The sequence below is a fragment of the Thermobia domestica genome, chromosome 8 (genome assembly GCF_964235325.1).
Source record: "Thermobia domestica chromosome 8, izTheDome1.hap1.1, whole genome shotgun sequence".
Lineage (NCBI taxonomy): Eukaryota > Metazoa > Arthropoda > Insecta > Zygentoma > Lepismatidae > Thermobia > Thermobia domestica.
Window position 1 is genome coordinate 242,495,747 of NC_137461.1, and position 22,636 is coordinate 242,518,382.

General features: G+C 36.2%; 1 protein-coding gene across 1 annotated transcript in view; it reads left to right on the forward strand.

Moving 5' to 3' along the window:
• Positions 1-730: 730 nt before the first annotated feature.
• LOC145691978 (protein takeout-like) overlaps positions 731-22,636 on the forward strand; it is a 55,043-nt gene continuing 33,137 nt past the window's right edge. The window contains exons 1-2 of the mRNA XM_081767276.1: positions 731-827; positions 19,789-19,884. Of these exons, the coding sequence (XP_081623402.1) occupies positions 755-827; positions 19,789-19,884 (169 nt within the window). The 5' untranslated portion in view covers positions 731-754. The remainder of the gene's footprint in view (positions 828-19,788; positions 19,885-22,636) is intronic.

Here is a 22,636-nt window from a genome sequence, read left to right on the forward strand (position 1 = left end):
ATCTCCAGAAGTAATTAAAACGGAAATATTTCGAATGATACAAGTACGAAAAAAAATAATAGAACAGCGAAATAATATAACAGAAGTATAAAATAAAATCACTGAATTTACGATAATATAAAATAATAGAAACATGAAAGAAATAATAGGGTTACTTATCATAGAAGTTTTGAAGTTAAATATGAGAAACAAAATGGAAGTATGTAATAAATATGAAAAATGTTATGTGACAAATGTTTATAGCGTAAGTTTTTAGATATAAAATAAAATGAGAGATGAAGTCGAATTATAAGCTAAACGGCAGATTAATGAAGTAAATAGTACAAGCACTTCTCACGTGAGTTCAAAGTTACAGCAGTTTTCTTTCTTTATAAAAATCCAATGCAGTCTAGTATATATGCAAAACATTGCGTAACTCTTTCAATGTCAAATTTATTACCACAGAATCAAGTCACGCTACAATGATATGGGTCACAAGGTATGCAAACAAAATAAATAAACATCATAAAAGTGAAGTAGAAAACATATTCAAATCAAAACATACAAGGAAGTGCTTCTTATGAGATTTAATGAGTTCAGAGACCACGAATTTGGAGAGATTTGACAAACACACGAACAGGAAATTTCCCAGAAGGATTTCTTAAGTAAACCTATTATATCTCAAAATGTGCTATCATGGGTATATATAAAAACCTAGTTTATCAATACGTCGTTTTTAAAAGTTGTACTTGTATATGAAGACAGAGTGTTAAACATGTTGGATAGATATCGCACTATTCTAGTTCTCATTTCTATATTTTCTTGTTTTGTGCAGTCCATCGACTTTCGTAAGTATTCTCATTCAAAATAATTAAAGCTAATAAAAATATGAGATAAAGTAATGGATTTTGTGACAGAATGTAGTAGAAATATAAGATAAAATGATTGAGTTGTGAAATAAAATGAAAAATCAGGAGATAAAAATATAAGATTCTTGTTTACAATAGAACAGAGTTTATTCACAGTTTCATTGCCAATTCCTCACAGAAGGTAGACGTTGAGCAATGGGTGTAATAGGAACTATTCGTCAAGCCCTATCTTGAGGTACTGTTATTTTAGCCCTAAAGCCTCAGAAAGTTGGCCCAAAAGGGCAACAAAAGTAACGGTATCATTGGCGATTTAAAGAAACTGAGAGGTTTTAGGAATAAAATAAATATAGGAATAAAATCAACATGCAACCACGTTTAGCAAATGTGAGAAGCATCCATAAAGGATAAAGCTAAGCTGAGATATCAACGTAAGTGATAGATCGAAGACTTTTTTTCAAAATTAGATATCTCGAAACAAAACAAAGGTAGACGAAAGAAAAGGTAAGTCAGTATAATACCATTCAAGAGCTTGCAAACGGCATGCAATTTGTTTCAAGGAATCTTCAGGAACAGGGTGAAAGTAATTAGAGACCATTCTTCACCACGTGAAAACTGATGTCAAATCATTTCAAAAATTTAGTTATATTTCCATTTTGATTGATTGATTGATTGATAATGGCTTAAAGTCTCTTTGAGATATGGAATGAAAGCAGACTCCTAATCACCCTTTTCATATACTTTCCTACCGGGAATCGAACCCTCGACTGTTGATACCAAAAGCGCGCGTCCTAGCCACTAGTCCATCTTCGTAGTGAAGGCGTTACATGTTCTTTGCGGTGGTTGGGTGACAGTGTACGCCAAGGTAGATCAAAGCAAATTGCATTCGGTTAGTGCTAGACCTTCGATGAGAGAGGTTCGGTTCTCTGATTTGTATAAACAGTTTGTTTAAATTTCTGTACATGGGTGTTTTGAAAAAGCAGTTTGTTTATATTTGTTTGCATAGGTTAGTATAGAGTCAAGTTTTTTTAAAGAATCCAGTAACCAAGCCTTCGTTTGAAAGCTTTCTAATTTTTCAAGCTTCGCAATTAGTAAAAATGGAACCACCTGCCAAGAGATTGCGCCATGACTGCTCCAAAGATCTCACCAAATTGACTAGTGGAGCGTATCATAAAGTACCGAACGGGTATCTCTGCAACAAGTGTAACGACAATCGATACAAGTAAGCTCAGCAATCAAGGTCATCTTCATCTACCTCTTTAAATCTAGAATGATGATCCAATGATGCACCAGCCTCAATCGAATTCGGAATCATGTGCATCGTAGACTCCATCACTCTTGGGTTTTTCACTGAGAAAATCCTGAATCCTTCGTCTGTTTCAAAGGATGCAAACATTCATGCATTGATTGTCACCAGGATTCTCATCCGTGAGGAGACACGGTGTTGCAGTACTCATTTCATTCCAGATGAGCTCTTGTGTTCAACATCACTCCGGTCTTTGCCTCAAGCTGTTCACCCCGACACCTCTACTTTTGTAGCATGACAGTTGGAATTCGTTATTTTTGAGCTTAGAGACAGTGCTATCAAATCAAGGAGCAGGAATTTGTCCTTTGAAGCAATGATTGACCGTTGAATTCGAAATCAAACAGAGCTTTCTCTAGAGGTTATTGGAACAATTGCTTCCAAAACACATGCTACAGATGAGATGAAAAACAAGATATGTTTATATATGTTTGAATTGTATATCAATTAACACAACAGGCACTGGCATCTGAATGACACATCTCCCAACCTGCGGTCAGTCGTTGGATTAGAGAAGCTAGAGAGTTCCTTGTATCCTATTATGTCCCCAAGCATATGCATGGAACAAATCACTCGCGATCTCCAGTTGTTTACGCTATCAACAAGGAGTTTGGGTTGCATCTTTACGCATTTTATGATCAACCTGAAGTAGTCCATAGATTTTTGAGCAAGGTGTCGCTAGAGAACCTTCTTCAGCCCTTTTTTACTCCTCTCGCAAAGCTGCGAGATAGTTATTTCATTTCTATGCAATTTCTAACCTCACCTGGATTTCCTGAGCTTCACCATCGGGAGATAACTAACCTCACTAATTCAGGACTTAGGATTTAGATTTCTGGGTTTAGGACTGAGGATTTAGATTTCTGGGCTTTCGTCATCTAAGGCCATTTAGCCCTTCACGTTACGAGAGATGACGTCCCTCGGTGAGCACACAATGGAAGCGGCCTGGGAAGGGAAAGGGAAGGAAGGAAACGGCCTGGGACCTATAAGTTAGGTACCATCCCAGCATTTGCCTGGTGTGAATGAAGAAAGCCCAGCAAAACCTAATTCAGGGTGGCTGGCCTGAAAGAGATTTTTTTTACACTTTTTCGACCGAGTGCCCCCCCCCCCCGGGAAACCTCACTACCTCATATCAACAATCAAGCTGCTTCATATCATACAGAAGTCAGACAAACCAGAAGAAGAGTTGAGATTCTAGGCGATCACATTCCTTTAGATAACTCAAATGCAGGCTTCAATACTCTTCAATCACCGTTACTTGTCCGAGCCAGAGTGTTTTCTCATCTCTTTATGAGCAAAGTTAACTGAATTCTTATAATCGTTGAGCGTGCCTTGACCAGAGATACCGCTCTTCAAGCTACGTATTGTAACTGTAAGCTAGAAGCCGCACCACAGATATGATCGTGCATGCCCTTTGTATTGTTTAGTCTCGACAATGCTCGCAAAATTCCGGATATTCGTGATCACCCTTACTTTTGAATCGTTGTTTCCCTAATGGTGTTATTGCTTCTTCTGACATTTATACAGGAAAACCAGATTAGTTAACATTTTCCCCGGAATTTATACAATATCACTCATTTCAGTCTTGATGTTGTCCATCCAGTTTTGAGTAGCTTCATAAAGGAAAACATAGTTTTATAAATCATAATCACGTCATTTGGTACTTTTTGGCAGCAGTTGTCACATGATGAAAAATGACCTCTAATTAGTTTCGCCCTGTTCCTAAAGTTCCCTTGAAACAATTTGCATGCTATATGCAAGCTCTTGAATGGTTCTATACTGACGTACTTTTTCTTTTGTCTACCTTTGTTTTCTTTCGAGATATCTGATTTTGAAAAAAAATCTTCAACCTACCTATCACTTACGATGATAGCTTACTGTCTTCTATGGATGCTTCTCACATATGCTAAATGTGGTTTCATATTGATCTTATTCATATATTGATGTTATTCCTAAAAACTTTCAGTTTCTTTCAATATCCAATGGCCCCGTTACTTTTGCTGCACTTTTTGACTAACTTCCTGTGGCTTTAGAGTCAGAATAACAGTACCTCTAGATAGGGCTTGACGAGTACTTCCTATTACAGTTATTGCCAATGTTTATCTTCTGGGGACCTTGGAAATGGAACTGTGAATAAACCCCACTGTAAATGAAATGAAAGATGAGTGAAGAAATAGAAGAATGAGATAAGAGAGTTCCATTTCACATTATGAAATAACAGTACACGTCCAAAACAAATATGTGAAAAATTCTACATAGAAATCTAAGATTTATCAGTTTTGCTGTCAATAGGCGAATATGGAGGAAGATGGAAATTATTCTTGGGATGTTGAGTGTGTACACTCATATCCAAAATGATTATCGCATATCTATAACTGTCTTCTTGTAAGAATATAATTTGATAATGATTTTGCCCGGGTACGTTTAATACTGATACTATGTGTTTAATCGGGAAATGTATATTTGTGGTAAATTTCATAAGAAAAGAATTATAAATACGAAAATTAGAATGAGTAAAACAAAATGTTGCTAAATGGACAAGAAAGTTTTATTTTCGTTTTATTGTTCTTATTTACTGCTCTTTTGACATGAAATTTGCCACATACATGTCTTTGCCGATTATACACATATTAACATTGTAAGAAATACCGGGTGAATTCGTTATCATATTATAATGTGACAATAATTTTGGACATGAGTGTACATCTCCAGTGACAAATAATTTTTTAACTTCATATCTCTTACAGTTTTTGTTCTTTGAAAATTTAGTATTAAACTAAAAGTGACAGATTGCTACTTTCGGTTTCAGTGGAGGCTTAAGGGCGGCGAAGGCATCTGTTATTCGGAGTGTTGAACTATATTTTGAAAGAGATGGGAAATGATTTTTTTCGTCTCGTGGCATAAATGTTTGAAAAATTCTCATCTTATCTCGATTCTTGAAGGGTTGTTTCTCGTCTTGTCTCGTATGTACAACACTTACGTTCTAATTTTCTTTTAAATTTCACGTAAAATGTATGAGAATCTTTTCTGCGTCCGAGAGGTCTCCGATATACATATGTATCAACATTTGTTATAAAAATATATACCGTACTTGTTACAAAAGTATACGGTGTAATGAGTATGACTTGCATAATTTAAACTTTGGTAAGTGCTCTTTCTTGTGTTCGTATAATTAGTTTATTTGTTTATAAATTTTATTACAAATTATGGAACACGAAAAATATTTGAGGTCTACGAATTGAGTGAGCTAGTGTTGCCAACAAAACAAGAGATTTCTCATCCCATCTCGAATTTGAAAATACAGTTCTCGTTTCATTTTCAAGATAAAAAATAGACATATGATGAAAACTTTCTCTTCTCATGGGCAATACTGATGTAGAAAACATACAAGAAAATGATTTCCCGCCATTAATTACAGTTTTTTTTCTTTCATCAAGTTCATTACACAAACTGTAAATAGTAGATACAGTATCTTCCATTTACTGTTGGAATAGACGAATTAAATGATGAAATACAATTTCTGGCTTAACGTTGCATAGTTATGTATAATTTTAATTTTTGGTAAATTATTATGACAGTTGACAATTATGATAGTGAGTGAAGTAGTGAAATGAAAAAAGTAGGAGTAAACGGGAGAATCTTGGGAAAAACCATACTATGGAAGATTAATTCCGAAAATAAATTTATTTTGAGAACATCCAATTCATACCAAAAAAAGCACCTCTCGCTATTTTTATACCGCTTTTGCTCTGTGATTATCAAGACCGAAACCAATTACGTCTTGGCAGTACTTCGATCGTAAATTAAAGTGGATTTTCAGCAATTAAGGTTTTGTGGGGCGAAACAGGCAGAAAAATGGTCTGTTCTTAAGGTACAGAGTCCACATAAAAAAATATCAGTCTCTCAAGTGTCTTTTATGGTGTTTCCTCTCATGTCTGTCAACAGGCAGTCGGAAAAGTGGACAGCCATAGACGTTCTATAAGGCTTCCTGCATAGTCTAAATGGAAGGTTAATAATAGAATTATGATGTAAACTTAAGTTTATAGATATAATAATAGGATTATGAAATAGTGTAACAAAAGTGTTGGAAAATTTGATCTATCAGTGGTGATTAGTGATCCACAAATCGTACAATTGTTTCTTGACCACTCTTTTTAATGAATATTAGCCCTCCTAAACATCATACAGTTATTGAATAAGGCATTACATTAGCATTGTGAAAATATTACCTGTTAATTAATCCTTTAAACACCTTTCTTAGTTTACATTTCAAGTATCGAACTCAAATTCTGATTAATGACGTGCTCTAAGAAACAAATTTTGATTGTGAATTTGTTTCTATACATTGAATACAAAAGTAATTATAATTTATCTTAACTGCTGACGTAGGTACAAAATTTTAAATACTGTTAATTTCTTGAATACGATCTTCTAAAATATGAATGTCTTATAAGGATGCAGTTAATGAGTATACTGTTAACTGCTCAACAAAATTGTGCAGTTACCCAAAAGAATTTACATAAATCTACATGTAACTAAAAATGGATGTAACTATATATGCTCGCTGACTTCTCCTAGACCGGTACATCGATTTATATGATTTTCTGGCACATGAGAACTAGTCTAATTCAGTTTTTTAACCATATTTTTGTCAAGGAGGGTAAAAGGGGGTAACCTGTAAAAATAATCGAAAATTATTGATATTACTGTATAATCTAGAGTGTTCAGGGCCGCTGAAATGAGTAGTGATACTTCACATGCCGTTTAAGTTTAAATTAATCCCTCGTGTATATCCTAAAGGGGGGAAAGGGTTCAAAAACTTTTTAAAACTATTTTCTCCGTGCGAAGAACGGTAATTTCAACTACTTTCAACAATAATAAATTTAAAACAACATGATGTAATGAAAACGTTCATTACGGTAAGAAGTGGCCAAAACTAGTTACCACATTTGTACAGAAGTATTGTGTTACTGTTTTGGTGGCTTCGAAGTTAAATTATAATTGAAAAATTAAAACACTCCGTCTACTGCCGTAACAACTCTAATGGGAACTCCGGTGCCGAAGGATATTTTGGGGGTTACCAATCAGCAAGTTGAATCCGGTGTAGCAGAGTATTTGTTCATCCAATATGTGAATTATTCTACAGATGCAACAGTTGAAATTTTATCTCTTGCCAGAAGCCTTAACAACGATCTGCCTTGAATAGATTTACATACGTATATATGGTTTCCCCGGTTCGCTTTCCTGGGTTTTCATTTGTCGATGCCCATCCTGGAACAATTACTTGGCTTATTTTTCTGCGGGCTCTAAATGAAACAAGTCTGTCTAGCACATCCTTCTATTTCCTTTCTATTTCAATAGAGACATACTCAGCACAGCACTTTATGAAGGGGAAGGCAGGGGACAACTGTATCCAGGGAAGCTCCCAGACGTTCGAGGGGGGGGGGGGCATTTTAAGACTAAATTTTCTTTCTCAATATACGATACGAACATGACATTATAAATGACGTATTAAACAGGTTCACTACCGGTACATTACATAAACAAAGCAGCACAGAAAAGTTGTAATCGGGGCGCTCATAAAAAGTAAGAGAAAGATGGAAAGAATGGGCCCAAAAATTAGAAAGCAGCTTTTCTAGGGAGCCCAAATATGCGTAAATGAAATGAAATGAAATCTTTAAGTTTTACGTCCCACGGTTATGCCGGTTAGGCTACAGGAGACGGTGATGATGAGTAATGAATGAAATGGTGGAATGAAGAAAGTAGGAGGAAACGGGAGAACCCCGTTAGTGCTGTATATTTTGTTCTCAATTTTTAGATAGGCTTGTTTTAGACTATTCAATAGCAGTCTTCACTATAAGCGCATCTGCGCCAGCTGCGCTCAGATTTTCCAGGACTTTTAGTATGTTGACTGCACCACTAATCCACACACTTGTGCCGACTTTTATCTTTTTCTGAAGATTTACTAGAGTTTTGTATGCGGAATAACAAAAAACGTCGTTTTAGGGCATCCTCCAAGATGGGGCTGAAGCTCCACTTGGATTTCCCAGGACTTTTAGTATGCTGACTGGACCCCTGTTCCGACACTTGTACCGACTCTTATCTCTCTCTGACGATTTTCTGTCATTTTGTGTGCGAAATAACGAAAAAAAAAAGTAGTTTTACCGCATCAGTGGCGGCCATTTTCCAATATGGCGGCTGAAGCTCCACTCGGATTTCCCGGGACTTTTAGTATGTTGATTGAACCACTGTTCCACACATCTCTGCCAATTTTTATCTCTTTATGATTTTTTCCACCATTTTGTCTAATTTGCCTACACTAGTAGTATAATTTAAAAGATTTTTGGTTTTTGAAACTTATTTGCATTTTAAGAACGGGAATGTTGAGAAAACTATTTAATTGATTAATTGGAGGGTTGGAAAACGGGAAACTTAGCGTGGAATGGAACGAAACAAGTTCTAATCCGAAATTTTGTAGTGTACAAATCTCTCATGCAAAAAAAATTAGTAATAAGATAATTTAAGTATTCAAAAATAAGTAACATGAATATTACAAACAGCAGATGTTTAATGTTCCATAGCCGATTGATAAGGTCTGGCTTAATCTCAGTTCATAACCCACTATTAAGACGAAATTTTATATATATATATATATATATATATATATATATATATATATATATATATATATATATATATATATATATATATATGAGATCTTCATCCTTAACTTTCTATTCAAACCGAAAGTTCTAGTTTAAATATTGACTTGGATAGAGCGACAACTGTTATAGACATAAAGGAACATTTCTTTCGATACGGCTTCAGCGTCCTAACAACTGGTACTATCTTTGCACTCATCCTGTTATTGCATTTCAATTATTAATGATAGATACAGTACTTTAAATTCCAATATCGATAACGTGTAAGTGTATAGTGGTTTAAAACTATGAAACAAAACCCTCCATTCCCAATCGAAAATTAGAAACAGGTGCAATAAATAATTACAATAGCCACAATCTGGTGGAAAACAGATTATGTAATACTATTGATTTTAGTTTGCAATTTCATCCCCATCCGAAAATTGCGGGCCATAGAAGGCCTTTTCTGGGGCCTTGAACATTCATTTATTGTTAGTATCATTGGGAGGGGTATTAGGATTTATTTTTTGAATGATATATTTATCTAGTTTGGCATGCAAAAGAAGATGACCTGAGCACGTTATATGATTTATATGATGACACAAAGTGCAGGAACAGAACACATGGATATAGGATGTTAGTTGCGACGAGGATGTTAGGGGCTACTCAGAGTAGGTTGAAACACTTGGAGCCATGTTAGAAAACAAAGGAGTTCATTGATAAAATTATGTGCAATAGACATAATGATGACAATATATACAATGTCAAATAACAATATATACGATGACAAGGGATATAGTGAAAGATGGCTTGATCATGTTTAATGTATAGCAAGAATGTGTTCTAACGATGAATATAGTAGAGCTGGAGTCTGGTCTAAGAGTTCATGGAGTTCTAGTATCTGCTATACGGCGTTGAATGTAACGAGAGCGAAGACTGTACAGATGTGCTAAGAGTGTTGTTATAGACGTGTAAATTCTTGCTAATTTGGACGAAGGAGTTAATTTTCTGACCTGGGCTACTCAGAGCGGTTGAGGACACTTGAAGCCCTGTTAGTGCAAACGGAGTGCAGTAATGAAATCATGCGCTATACATGTATGGATGACGACTATAAATGCGACGATGACTGTTGTAGAAATCTGATGCCTGTTTACGTTCGTGAATTGCAAGAAGATGGTCGACTGGCAAGGCTGGAGTCTGCTCGAGAAGTTCATGAAGAATCGAATGAGCGTCTCTAATACAGTGGTTGATACAACGAGAGCGAAGACGATAGAAATGTGGCAGAAGTTGTCGGTATATTGGTGCGCTGATAGACTTCTTATTTGGAGTGTCAGGTGGTAGAGAGTATGAAAGGCGTAAAGCATAACGTTCCAGGATTTGTGATATGTCATGAAATTTCAATGGAGCTGACAACCAGTTGGTATGTCCATGAGTTAGAGCAGGACAGTCCATGAGTAAGAATAAAGTGGCGGGATTGAGCCTGATTAATTTGGGATGAAAGCTGAAGAAAACTGATTGACTATAAGCCGTACGTATGTTAAAGGTAGAATGCGTAGTAACTTCAAAAGAAATTCCTGATGCCAGGCTGTATCGAATGCGCACTAAATATCAAATGAAATTAGTACAGAAGATAGACGTTTATTGAAATGGTTAATAATATAGCTAAATAGTGTCAAAAGGTGATAAGCAGTACCAAATAATGGTCAAAACCTGGCTTGTGTAGATGGCAAAAGAGAATAAGTAAGTAGATAAGAGTGGAGTTGTTCGTTCCAATGTTTTGCTGAAGATATTTATGAGAGTGATTGGTTGGTAGAAACCTATGTTGGTAGGATCTTTATGAGGTTTCAGAAATACCATTATTTTGGCGAGTTTCCATAAGGTAGGGAAAAAGCCTGTTGTCACAATAGCCGGTTAGAGAAGAGCTATGACAATATGAAATACCGATGGTGACTGCCGAATTTACTTGTAAGTTATAGTATCTGCTTCAGCAGCTGTATTAGGCGATTACGAAGAGCATCGACAACATCATTACTGGTAATTGGAGATGTGAGTGGTTCAGTAGTATCAAAGTGATTTTCTACAGCAAGCGTAAACAACGGTCAGTTAAGATTGCCAAGGCTGGTGTGGTAATGAAACTATAAGATAGATATATAACGAGTGAAGTAGAATAGGGGTGTCAAAATGATGAGCGAAAGCTGTTGCCTTTTCTACATCGGTAGTAGGCGCAATGCCAATAATATGAATAGGATATTGTGATCCATGTTTTTCGTGACTAAGGCGTTTGAACAAGTCCCAGAATTTTGTTGAGTAGGTTTCATTACGTAATTGATTACTAGGAGTTAGCTAATCTAATCGTTCCCGAGCGGTTATATAATGTTTAACTTTAACCATTTGCTGGAATTGGCGATGAAGCAATAGAAAGTTGTAACCTCTTATTGTTCTGTATTTGTGTAAATATTCGTAAGATCGGTGAAGAAGTGCGAGAGCGAGTTAGTAAACTAGATGAATTGGAGTGCAAGCTACTTTCTGGGACTGCGTTTTCGGTAGTGTTGATGATGAGGTTCAGTGTTGGCAACAACATTTGAAGAAAGTAGGCTAGATGGCCTTCAGAAATAAGCTTTTTCAAGCAAAAAGTGGCTAGATTTTGAAGTGCTAACCTATAACCCATATTATCGATTTTAAACCCATATTTTGTGTGTAGGATTATAAGTGAGTCATAGTAAAATTTGAAATGTATTTTATTCGCTGAAGACTAACAAGCAACATACATGACTTTAAATTACAATAAAATCCTCAACAACTCATCCGTTTTTTAAAAGTCAACAGCCATATTATCAGTTGAATTGAAGTAAGTCATCATCGATGAGTTGATGTTGTGTTTAACGTCCCGTTCAGCAGCGAGGCTATATGAGACGTGGACCTACTGATTAACGTCGAATCCGAACCACTTGAGCTCCCGCCGGGAATCGAACCCGGGCCTCCCACGCCAAAGGCGCATCATCGATGACGTCGCAGCTACCCGAGGCCCTGAAACTGGATGCATCATCGTTGGATTGTGGATTGTTGGTTGTGGTTGTAGAGGTATAGACTGAGATTGTCCCAATTTTCACTAGTACTTCTTTCGACTGGTCATAGTCCTTACACTTCTTATTTCTCCGAAAATGAAATGAAATGAAATGAAATCTTTGAGTTTTACGTCCCACAGTTATGCCGGTTAGGCTAAAGGAGACGGTGATTATGAATAATAAATGAAATGGTGGAATGAAGAAAGTGGGAGGAAACGGGAGAACCCCGAGAAAACCCACCACAAAGTTCACTTGGCAGGGGCTGGGACCGAACCCGGGACCCCAAGCGCCAGAGGCGAACGCTCTACCACTGAGCCACCGCGGCCCCTACATCCACATGAATCATCATGATTACATGAAGAGCTCATTTTCAAAACGTCTCTTGTCAGTTTTCGATTCAACATTCAGATAGTGAGTAAACTAAGATTTATTTATTAATTTTTGCCCGTAGGAAATATGAAAATATGTTTCTTAAGGATTTTGAAATTAGTCACAGTAATTGACGAGTTTGATGCAATTAGGGCGTAAGTTTGAAACATGCAGTTGGACAAAAATGATGTTGAAAATTTAAGTAGTGTTTTTTTTTCCTCACATAAAACAATGTAATATGCAGCATTTTATTCCGATATTGAATTCATATGTTACCAGGAGGCTAAACAAGCATGGCAAAAGCCACAAATGCGTTTGATGCAAAAAGGGCGTAAACTGGCTTATGCCCTTATTACATCAAACTCCTCAATTATAGCTAAAATTAAAAGAAGGATTTCTAGTTTAACCCTTACCTGATTTAAAAATGCACAAGAGATGTTTTGAAAATGAAGTCTTCCCATTGAGAGCTTTCAAGCTAATTAGAAATCCTATTAGCTTCCTTTAAAAAAGAAAAACAGTCTCTGTTGGTTGAAGAACCGAACAGTTTACTAAATTTGAATGAGAAAACTTTCATTCTTGTAAGAGAAAATTAAAATAATTAAAAAGTAGCAAACGGGGCCGTTACGGGAGCGACATTAAAATTCTTTCTGAGTCGACAACTATTGTTAAGTAGTTGTAAAATTGTGGGTGGGGAGAGAGAAGAAGAATGAAAAACAAGCGTTTGTTGCGCAATAAAATACCGTCTGTCTAGAGATGACAAATAGGCTAATTTTTAAAAATTACACTTTATTCTCAAAGAAAAAGTATTTTTAGAATTAATTTAACAGCTAGTAGAAAAGCCAAAAATGGCAAAAGGGTTTCATAAAATAAGCTATATTTAAGGCTATAAGCATTTCGTAGATTTGTATGGCTAAATGCCTCTCCAATTAGGGCTATATTTAGCCAAAAATAGGCTAAATTGGCATCACTGATGAGGCTACTTAAAGACGTCGAGGTAGTGTAGATGTCACCCAAAGATGTGATACTGGTGTTTGTAGGTAGAAACTCATCAGAGATGTAGATGCGATATTTGTTCCAGTCCGCTTTTGCGAAACTATATTTTGTGCCGCTAGTTCGTAGATCTGTTGTTACTACCACATGGAATTATTGTAAGAAGATTGGGTAAATGATAGTCTAGATACCTCCACATGAGATTTAGCTAATAATGTTAAAGTGTTAGTAAATAACTCAGAGACATACCACGAATGATAAATATGAGTACTATCATTAATGATATTTTACAGCATTTCTTAACAATGTAATATTAATATTCTTTGAAAGGTGAAGTTAATGGTCAACGAGATTAGCAAATGTCTAGCATTCAATAAAGAAGCAAAGAAGTAGTTAAGTAAAGAAATAAAAGTAAAAAAATAGCTAACAACTTCATTTTATCTTTTCATTTCCTAAGAGAACAAAATGTATTAATTAAATTTGAGTTACCAGCGTCATCTTTTCAGCTAATTTTAAAACATTTTCATGTATAAAAGAATTCGTGAAGAATTTTTATCTCTGAGAGCTTGGTCTGGGGCATTATGTGCACGATCACACTGGCGTTACAAATAATATCTAAAATCTATACCGGTGATCTTTCTCTCTCTTATGTGTACCTTTTACTTACGCATTATAATAACGGAAGCTATGTAAGATTTGTTTCTCCTAAATTTGTGAGATAGTGCAGTAAATGAAGCTCAAATTTTAGTGAAGAAAGGAACAAATTAGTAACAAGCTGAACTTTGGTACAGATGTTGGAAATTATGTTCTAAATAACGCCTTCCTTACCTTCGCCGCCATATTGGAAAATGACCGCTGGAAGTGTCAAATCAACAATACCCAGATAAAAATAGTAATATCTTCGCTACGATTGAACATAAAAAGATAAACGTAGTGTTGTTTAATAGAACGTAGATAACACAATATTTTTATCCCGAAACAATTTTTCATAAAACGCATACTTTTAGAAAAATTTAGCACTAAATTCTAAAATTCCGAAAACTACGTCAAACTGATTAAAAATTTTATTGAACTTAGGAAGTAATTCTAAACAAGATAAAATTTGACATAGATGTTGGTAAAGATTATTTAAATAATATACTAAAATCCCACAGCTTCTTCGTTCGCCATATTGGAAAATATCCAAATGTCCGAAGTAATTGAAAAATAATATTTTGTTAAGTGAAATACAAAATCTGGATCGGCCTAAGTATTTGAGAAACTGTAATTGCACTCGATCCGAAGTCAATTGAGATGAATGGTGATGCAAGCGGGAAAACATTATGACAACCGTGTTTAAGGTTGTCGTCCGCCATCTTGGTGACCGCCAGATTGGAATCAACTTGTTTATTTTAAGTGGCAACATGGTTGTGTGACATATTGAACAACATCCTCATTCGAAGAGAAACTCAATGGTATAGTTATTTTTCCAAAACCTACAACGAGTTTGAAGTTATGAATAGATTTAGGACATGTTATGTGTGAAATGCTGTGAAATTTCCTGTGTGAAGTTTCGAATTGAAGGAGAAAGTAAAGAACAAGCTTTGTAACATCTCACATTACGTATTATTTAATAACTAGGAAAAGAGAGAGCTAACACACATGAGACAGTTACAATCACATGACATGTTCAGCATGCCCACCGTTCTGTGCTATGCATAACCTTAACCGTGAGACCCAGTGCTTCTGCACTCTGTGAAGCATAGTTGGTGATATTCGTTCACAAGCCGTAATGATTCTCCTTTTCAGTAGCCAGTTTTAATAATTTTACACAGTTAGACAATAGTTTTAAACTGCCCCCAAAGATAGAAATCCAACGGAGTTAGGGCGGGGGACCTTGCTGGCCACTTAACTGGCCCATGCCGACCTATCCAGCAACCGGAAGGGAGTTCATTGAGCCATCGATTACATTACATCATAATGCGGCGGTGCCCCATCTTGTTGCCAATATTTGACGAAATTACCCTTCCTCGTCCAACAAAAGTGGCGTAAAGATTGTTTTCAAGCATATCTCCATATTATGCAACATCCCAGATTCCATCAATGAAAACAGGTCCAATTGGTTTTCCGCCCCACATTCCACACCACACCATTACCTTACCTCCATCTTGCATTTTAGATGCGTCTATCCAATTAAGATTTGTATTAGCTCAGTACCGGACATTTTGGTTGTTAATCTCTCCTGTTACATAGAAATTTGTCTCATCACTAAAAACAATGTTATGAGAAAACACTGGGTCACGAGCTATCTGGGCAAACGCATACTCACAAAACACCATAGGTCTATCAAAATCACCCTTTGACAGTTTTTATTTTAGCTCTAATTTTTAAGAGTACTATTTTTATTTTTTAATGTTCTTTGAACACTTTTGACACTAACATTATGTTCACTTTTAAACGTCGCACAGTCTTCGCAGGACTTTTCTACAATGCACCCAACACAGTTGCTGATGTATCTGGATCAATTGCCTTTCGTGGTTGTCCTAATCGAGGTAAATCATCAATATTTCCCTTTGGTATGAATTTGCGGATTAGTTTTCGTACATCACTGTCTGTCACCGGCTCGAGATTAGGATGTCGCTCTTTGAAGACGGTTGTTATTGCTGAACTGCGTCCTCCAGCCAAAAGGAAAATTTCGATTCTTTCCTCTCAAGTTAGCACCCTGTCCTGTCCTAGGAAAAAAGTAAAGAGACAATCGGTTCCCGTCTATATAATGTTCCACACATAATAAAATTTAAGTCTATTTGATAACATAATCTACCCCAAATCCATTCACAACCTCAAAACCGTTGCAGATTAAAAAACAAAAAAGAACGCTTTACCGTAGGATTGCTCGGTACTGGGCTAATACAAATCGTAATTAGATAGATGAATCAAAGATGCAAGGTGCAGGTAAGATAATAGTGTGGTGATGAATATGGAGCGAAAAACTTATTCATTGGACCTGTTTTCATTGATGGGACCTATTGGAACTGTTTTCATTCATGGGACGTATTCGACCTGTTTGGTTGTATTGCTCCGAAACATTTCTAAACACTCGACTGAAACTTCCTCACGACATTGTTTTGTTCGTTCTCTTGTGAGAAATCGTCTAACAGTTTTCCCATATCTAAATTTTCAGTCAATATCCAGTAGGATTTAGGATTTAGATTTCTGGGTTTTCGGCATCTAAGGCCATTTAACCCTTGACGATTTGAGGGATGACGTCCCTCGGCGAGCACAGAATCCGGGGAAAGGGAAGGAAGAAAGGATTGGGGAAGGAATGAAGCGGCCTGGGACCTATAAGTTAGGTACCACCCCGGCATTTGCCTGGTGTGAATGAGGAAAACCCAGGGTGGGTGGTCTGAAAAAGCGTGTTACACTTTATCGACCGAGTGACCGCACCGGGAATCGAACCCGGGACCTCTCGCACCGAAGGCGAGAGCGTTAGCGACTATGCTACGCGGGGCCACTCAGTCAATATCCAATGTACAGCACTTTTTGAAATGCCTACTGTGTCTGCTAGCTCGCGTACTTTCAGTCGATTCTCATCGAATACTATTTTGTGGATTTTCATCACTATATTTGGCATAGTCATCATTTGGTCGATCACTGCGATGTTTGTCATTGCAGCTCGTACGGCCTCGTTTAAATTTTACTACCCAGCATTTTAGTGTTGTAAACAAAGAAACAGACATCCCCAGAGTAGAATCTACTTCAGCTTTGATATTGGTTGCACTGAGATTTCTTGTATTAAAGTATGTATCCCATAACAATGACTGATTTGTTGTCATGTTTCACAATTTTACTGAGAGCATTCAGTATTGATAATTATCAAACAAATTGTAAACAACGTAGGGTGTTGAAACTTAAGCTTTATAAGGTTGGTACTTTTGCCCATAGTAATGTTTGTAAACACAACTCAAAAATATATGTCAGGTCGGGTACTGCTGGGACTAGGAACGTAGTTTTAAAGTTTAATTCCCAAACTTACGTATAGCGTAGTTTAGAATTGTAACAATGGATACGATTTTAATATATTTATAGTTAAATGTTCCGTTTTTATCCAGAAACACCTTCCACTGTGGATAAACTGAAAGAGTCTGTCAAACATTGTTCAATATATTGATCGCATTATAGAACAATGGTGGTATATAACAAAAGTGGTAATCATGGTGTATATGGTGTGTCTGAACAGCTCTCATGATTCTAGATAGTGCGATAAGGCAGTGCTATTCAACCTGTTTTCTCGCGAACCCCTAGACAAACCAATTGTGTAGCCCTGAAGCTGCTTAAATGAAATTAAATCGAAATGAACTCATTAAACTTAAAACAGATGTTCTGTTGATTAAAAAAGGGGAACAAATACAGACCCATAGAAGGACAATCATTGTGCCTATCAAAAGACTATTTACAGGGGATAAACTGCACATCCGAAAAAGTTAACATGGAAAATTTCAAAATTTTCTTCGACTATGATCATTCAATAAATGTTGGAAATATAATTATTTTAGGATTACGTACCCCCAGAAACATCTTCGCGTACCCCCCGGTTGAATAGCACTGCGATAAGGAACAGATTATACTTTCAGGATTGATTTGCGTACTTGTGTGCGAATCCACCAAATGCATCGGATTCAAGTTTCAAAAAATCGTGTGAAGCGTGAGGATATAAAACTGAAAACTTTTTAAAAATAACTACTATGTTTTGGTACCACACGTTTGGAAGAAGAAAAGAATTATTTTATTTTGCTCAATCCTTCAATACAGTTATGAAGAAGTTCCAAGCCAAACGCGGCCTCCTGAAAATTCTATTTGATGACATGATTCCTAATATGACAAAATAAAGTACTTTCTGACATTGTTGTTTAAAAAAAATATATTCATCCGTCTAGTAGTTCTCATTTTTTTTGTTCCCTTCTATAAACATTTTCCCATTTCTGCTTTTCAAGTCCTTCAAGGTGTATTTCCCCAAATGTATTGCAGTAAGCATTCGTCTATTAAGATACATTTTAAGTGCTTTAATTAGCACATTTATTTGCAACATTACAATTTACAAAATCTACAAATATCCAATAGAATTTCTTGAAAATTAAGTACAGTGAAACCTCCCTTAACGGACACCTCTCAGTAACGGACACCTCTATAATACGGACAGATTTTTTGTCCCGGCAAAAATATATGTTCTCTTATGGAACAAAACCCTCCCTTTTACAGACACTCTCAGATACGGTCTTTTTTCCCCTAGACGTTTCAATAACCTCTTCATAACGGACAGGATTTATTCTCGGTCCTGGGATATATTATTCCTCACAAGCCTATCTACCATGAGTCTAGACCTGGTGAACCATTAAACAGAACAGCTTCAAGCTGAACTTGAAATTCTTTTTTTCTGCTCGCAATAAATTGCTTTCTGGTGTAAATCCTAGAAAACCTTCAATACCTTCATGCAGAGTCAGTCGTATGGCCAAGAATTCTATGCGAACTATCTTCCCTTCCCTAACAAATTTAGTCATTTTGCCTCTAAGCCTTGCATCTTTCCCGACAATTTCATAGATAACAAAACAAACATTGTTTTATATATTCAACGAGCAATGTTTCCTCTCGTACATTTTTTGAAAAGCAACATTTTTCTTTTACTTGTGATACTGGAAAAAGTCTGGATTAGAGTTTTCCCGGCTTCCTTTTCAACTTTCTCTAAGAGAATATTCTTTGTGATTGGGGCTGGATCAATAAACATATGCACTCTCATATGCCTTTCCATTCATTCCGCCAACGAAAATACAACGCCAGTACACAAACGCGCCCGCACACACACACACACATGTTTCTTCCGCAACAGTACTGATTATTCTCAGAGGACACTTGCTAATGATTTTTATTACCCTTGTAGAGGAAAAAGTATGCCTTTTTCGCTAAACAAAAAGAGTTTAGCTTATTAGTTACTTCCTAACCCATCTTTTGAGAAGGTTCTGAGAATTTGAAATAAAGGAGAAACGCTTATAGGGTGATGACATGTACTTAAGAAAATTAACATGCACGCATTATATTTGCAGTACAGTATAAGAATATATTAACACATCCCCCAGCAATAATATTATTTAACAGAAATGAATTTCTCCTTCATCCCTCCCAGTAACTCAAAACGTATTAAATAGAGTATTTGCATATTGAATTGTACGTATTTACGTTCATACACAATGTAATAACTGTATATTACAGCACACAATTACCGTTGTGAGAAATTAAATTTCTGTAACCTCTCTGTAACGGACACCTCTCAATAGCGGACAAAAATTCATGTCCCATTGGTGTCCGTTATTCAGAGGTTTCACTGTATTAGCCATAGTTTGCACTTCGAGTGAAAGCACGCTAAAATCTACGAATATATTTTCAAAATGTCGATTACGTACAAGTCAAACTCTCATGCAATTTCTTTTCAGTTTACTTTTCATCCTTCTACCAATGGGTAATGAACAATCTAACCTTGTTGCATAACAAAAATATAATTAAAAATTATAATATATAAATAATATAATAATATATTTCTTTCTTTTTAGCTAACCAATACACAGACTCGTGCCCAGTTAGTAATCCTGATCTGGATGAATGCATCAGGAAATCGGCAAACAAGTTGTTGCCAAATGTAAAACAAGGTAAGCTTTACCCTATCTCTAGAAGGAGCCTCACAAATATTGATATGTTACTACTTTCCCATAGTTTATACATATCAATTGAAACACATTTTCGAACGTAGTAAACAGCTCCAGCTAGGTTGTTTTATAATTTAATTTTCATTAAAATAAGTATCCCAAGGGACCAGGGGCTAAAATTGGGGCACTAAAATGGAGTGTCTCTTGAGCCCCTGAATTTAAGGAGATAAAATTCAGAGCATAAACTCTCATTTAAAATAATAAGAATACAAGTTTCAGCGTTTCCCTAAATTCTTCTGCTAAACGTGGAAAGGAGGACAATTTCTATAATATGATTTTCGGTCCCTAAAATGCTCAATGTAAGGAATTGCTTGGGTTGGAAGTGTAAACTTTAGTGTATATTCATAATGCAATTCAAATACTCTACCTAGGTATAACATGTCTTGTTCTCAAAGGCCAGACAAAGAAATAAAGAATAAAAACAGCCAATGTACTACTTACTTGTTCAAAGTAGTATTCTTCAGCTACATCTGCACACTTTTAGCCTGAGCTCCTTCGTGGCTAAGCGGTTAGCGTACGCGCCTTTGGCGTGGGAGACCCGGGTTCGATTCCCGGCGGGATCTGATGTGGTTCGGATTCCACGTTAATCAGTAGGTCCACGTCTCATATAGCCTAGCTGCTGAAAGGGACGCTAAACTAAAATCAACTCAACTCAACACTTTTAGCCTTGCACTAGTAGCACAGCGTTTGCTCAGATTGGATTTTATAACGAAAAATGTCCTACATTTGTGATACAAGGAAGTCTTGTATTCTACGGACGTTGTATTCTACGGACATTATGGAACTTCGTCGTTGTCAAGAAGTTATCGCGATGCCGGAAGAGGTGATTGTTGGTGGGAGTGACTTCAGGAAAATACTTAGGGAGGAAAATTTTTACACAGAAACTCATGTATAATCTGCACCTTCCTGTAGGTGACATGCGGGAATACATTCTAATATAACATGAGAACGCCATGCTTGTGGACCATTGCTGGATGCTTATTGGAAAGTTCGCTGTTTGTTTCATGGAATTCAGAGGAATGATATTCCACGATTCTGGTTCCGCTTTAAAGGAGGAAAATATGATAGATTGCCCCACCATAGACCAACAACAACAAACATGTTTCGCAGGTGGTTGGATGCTTCGGAAACTGTTCTGAGTGCTGATCTGTCTAAGTACTGTTTTAACTATTTATGATATCCGGAGCAGATAAGATTTTCGTCAGAAGTGGCAATAAGCAGGGCCGGATTTCCCAATAGGCCCGGTAGGCCCGGGCCTATGGGCGCAAGCTCCCAGGGGGCACACGGCCGAGAGAAAAAAATAAAAAATATCTAGAAATAAAAATAAATAGCCATAACTTAACATATTTTTTGAATTGATTAAAAACATCAGGCTAATAAAGTATTCTTTATTAGAGTTTTTTTTATTTATTTGCCGAAATGGCTAAATTGAACAAAACCAAAGTTATTCACCAATCTTTTGTTAATACATTTACCGTATTTTGTTAAGCCCAGAACCAAGTAAATTCCTCAAAAAACTTGCAATGATAAATTGCATCGTGGAGTGGTGTTTAAGCAATTAACATATAGGCCTGATATAATTTTTTAATAAAGGTTTTTAGGAAAGTAACTTTAACCAGACTAGGGGGCGGAAAAAATTATTGGGTCTAGGGGCGCCAAAATGGTAAATCCGGCCCTGGCAATAAGATACAATAAACATTTCCGATAATTTCGTACATTCAAAGAACTGCATCCTTCTAGGCGACAATCTTTGTTGACCTGTATCAACCCATGTGGTCCTAATAAGTAAACCTTTGCCAATTGCGCGATGATGCCGAACAACAGTAATATGATGTATGTTATGCCTACCTCGTGTGCAATTTTACAAACATTTTTCCGAGGGTACACTTCCACTGTGTCCCGTAAGAGCTAATCGAAACGCATATTTTCGAAATACACTCAGCCCTAGCCAGAAGGCATTAGGTTTGGCAACATCGCACGGAAACGAATGCTCAATTGCATTCTAACCAGTTCCTACTACTACTATTATTATTATTATTATTATTATTATTATTATTATTATTATTATTATTATTATTATTATTATTATTATTACTTTTGCTATGGATCTGTATAAGTACAAGGGCAAACTTATTTTAATGAAAGAAGTTTAATGAAAATTTTAAAAAATAATCGTTAAATCACTTTTTCAATATTATTTTAATCTTATTTTAACGAAAGAAGTATTATAAAAAATTTTTAAAAGTAGTAAGAAAAACTTTCCTAAAGCAGGACTTGAACCCATCAACGATTTTCCTTACTAGTATATTGCGCTAACCCACTTTTTTTTTAAAAAAAGTCAACTGATTCACCGAACGTGTTCCAGTAACTTACTTAAACTACTTATATCTAATTTTACTTGCTTTACTCAGTTTTACTTGCTTTCTCCAATTACCTAAAGCGACAGGGACACGAACACAGAAAGATCGAGGACAGTTAAAATCACAAAGGCTCTCCCACCGGGAATCGAATCCACTCGGCTACCAGGGCCGACAACACATGGCGTTTACTTTGTGCTATATGTAGGTCATGACTCGTGATCGCGATATAAACGTCATTCATTTTTCCTACATTGTTGCCAAGCGTAACCCCGTTCACAATGCCTTCTGGCTAGAGTTCAGTGTATTTCGAAAATATGCAATCGAAACATGCTGTT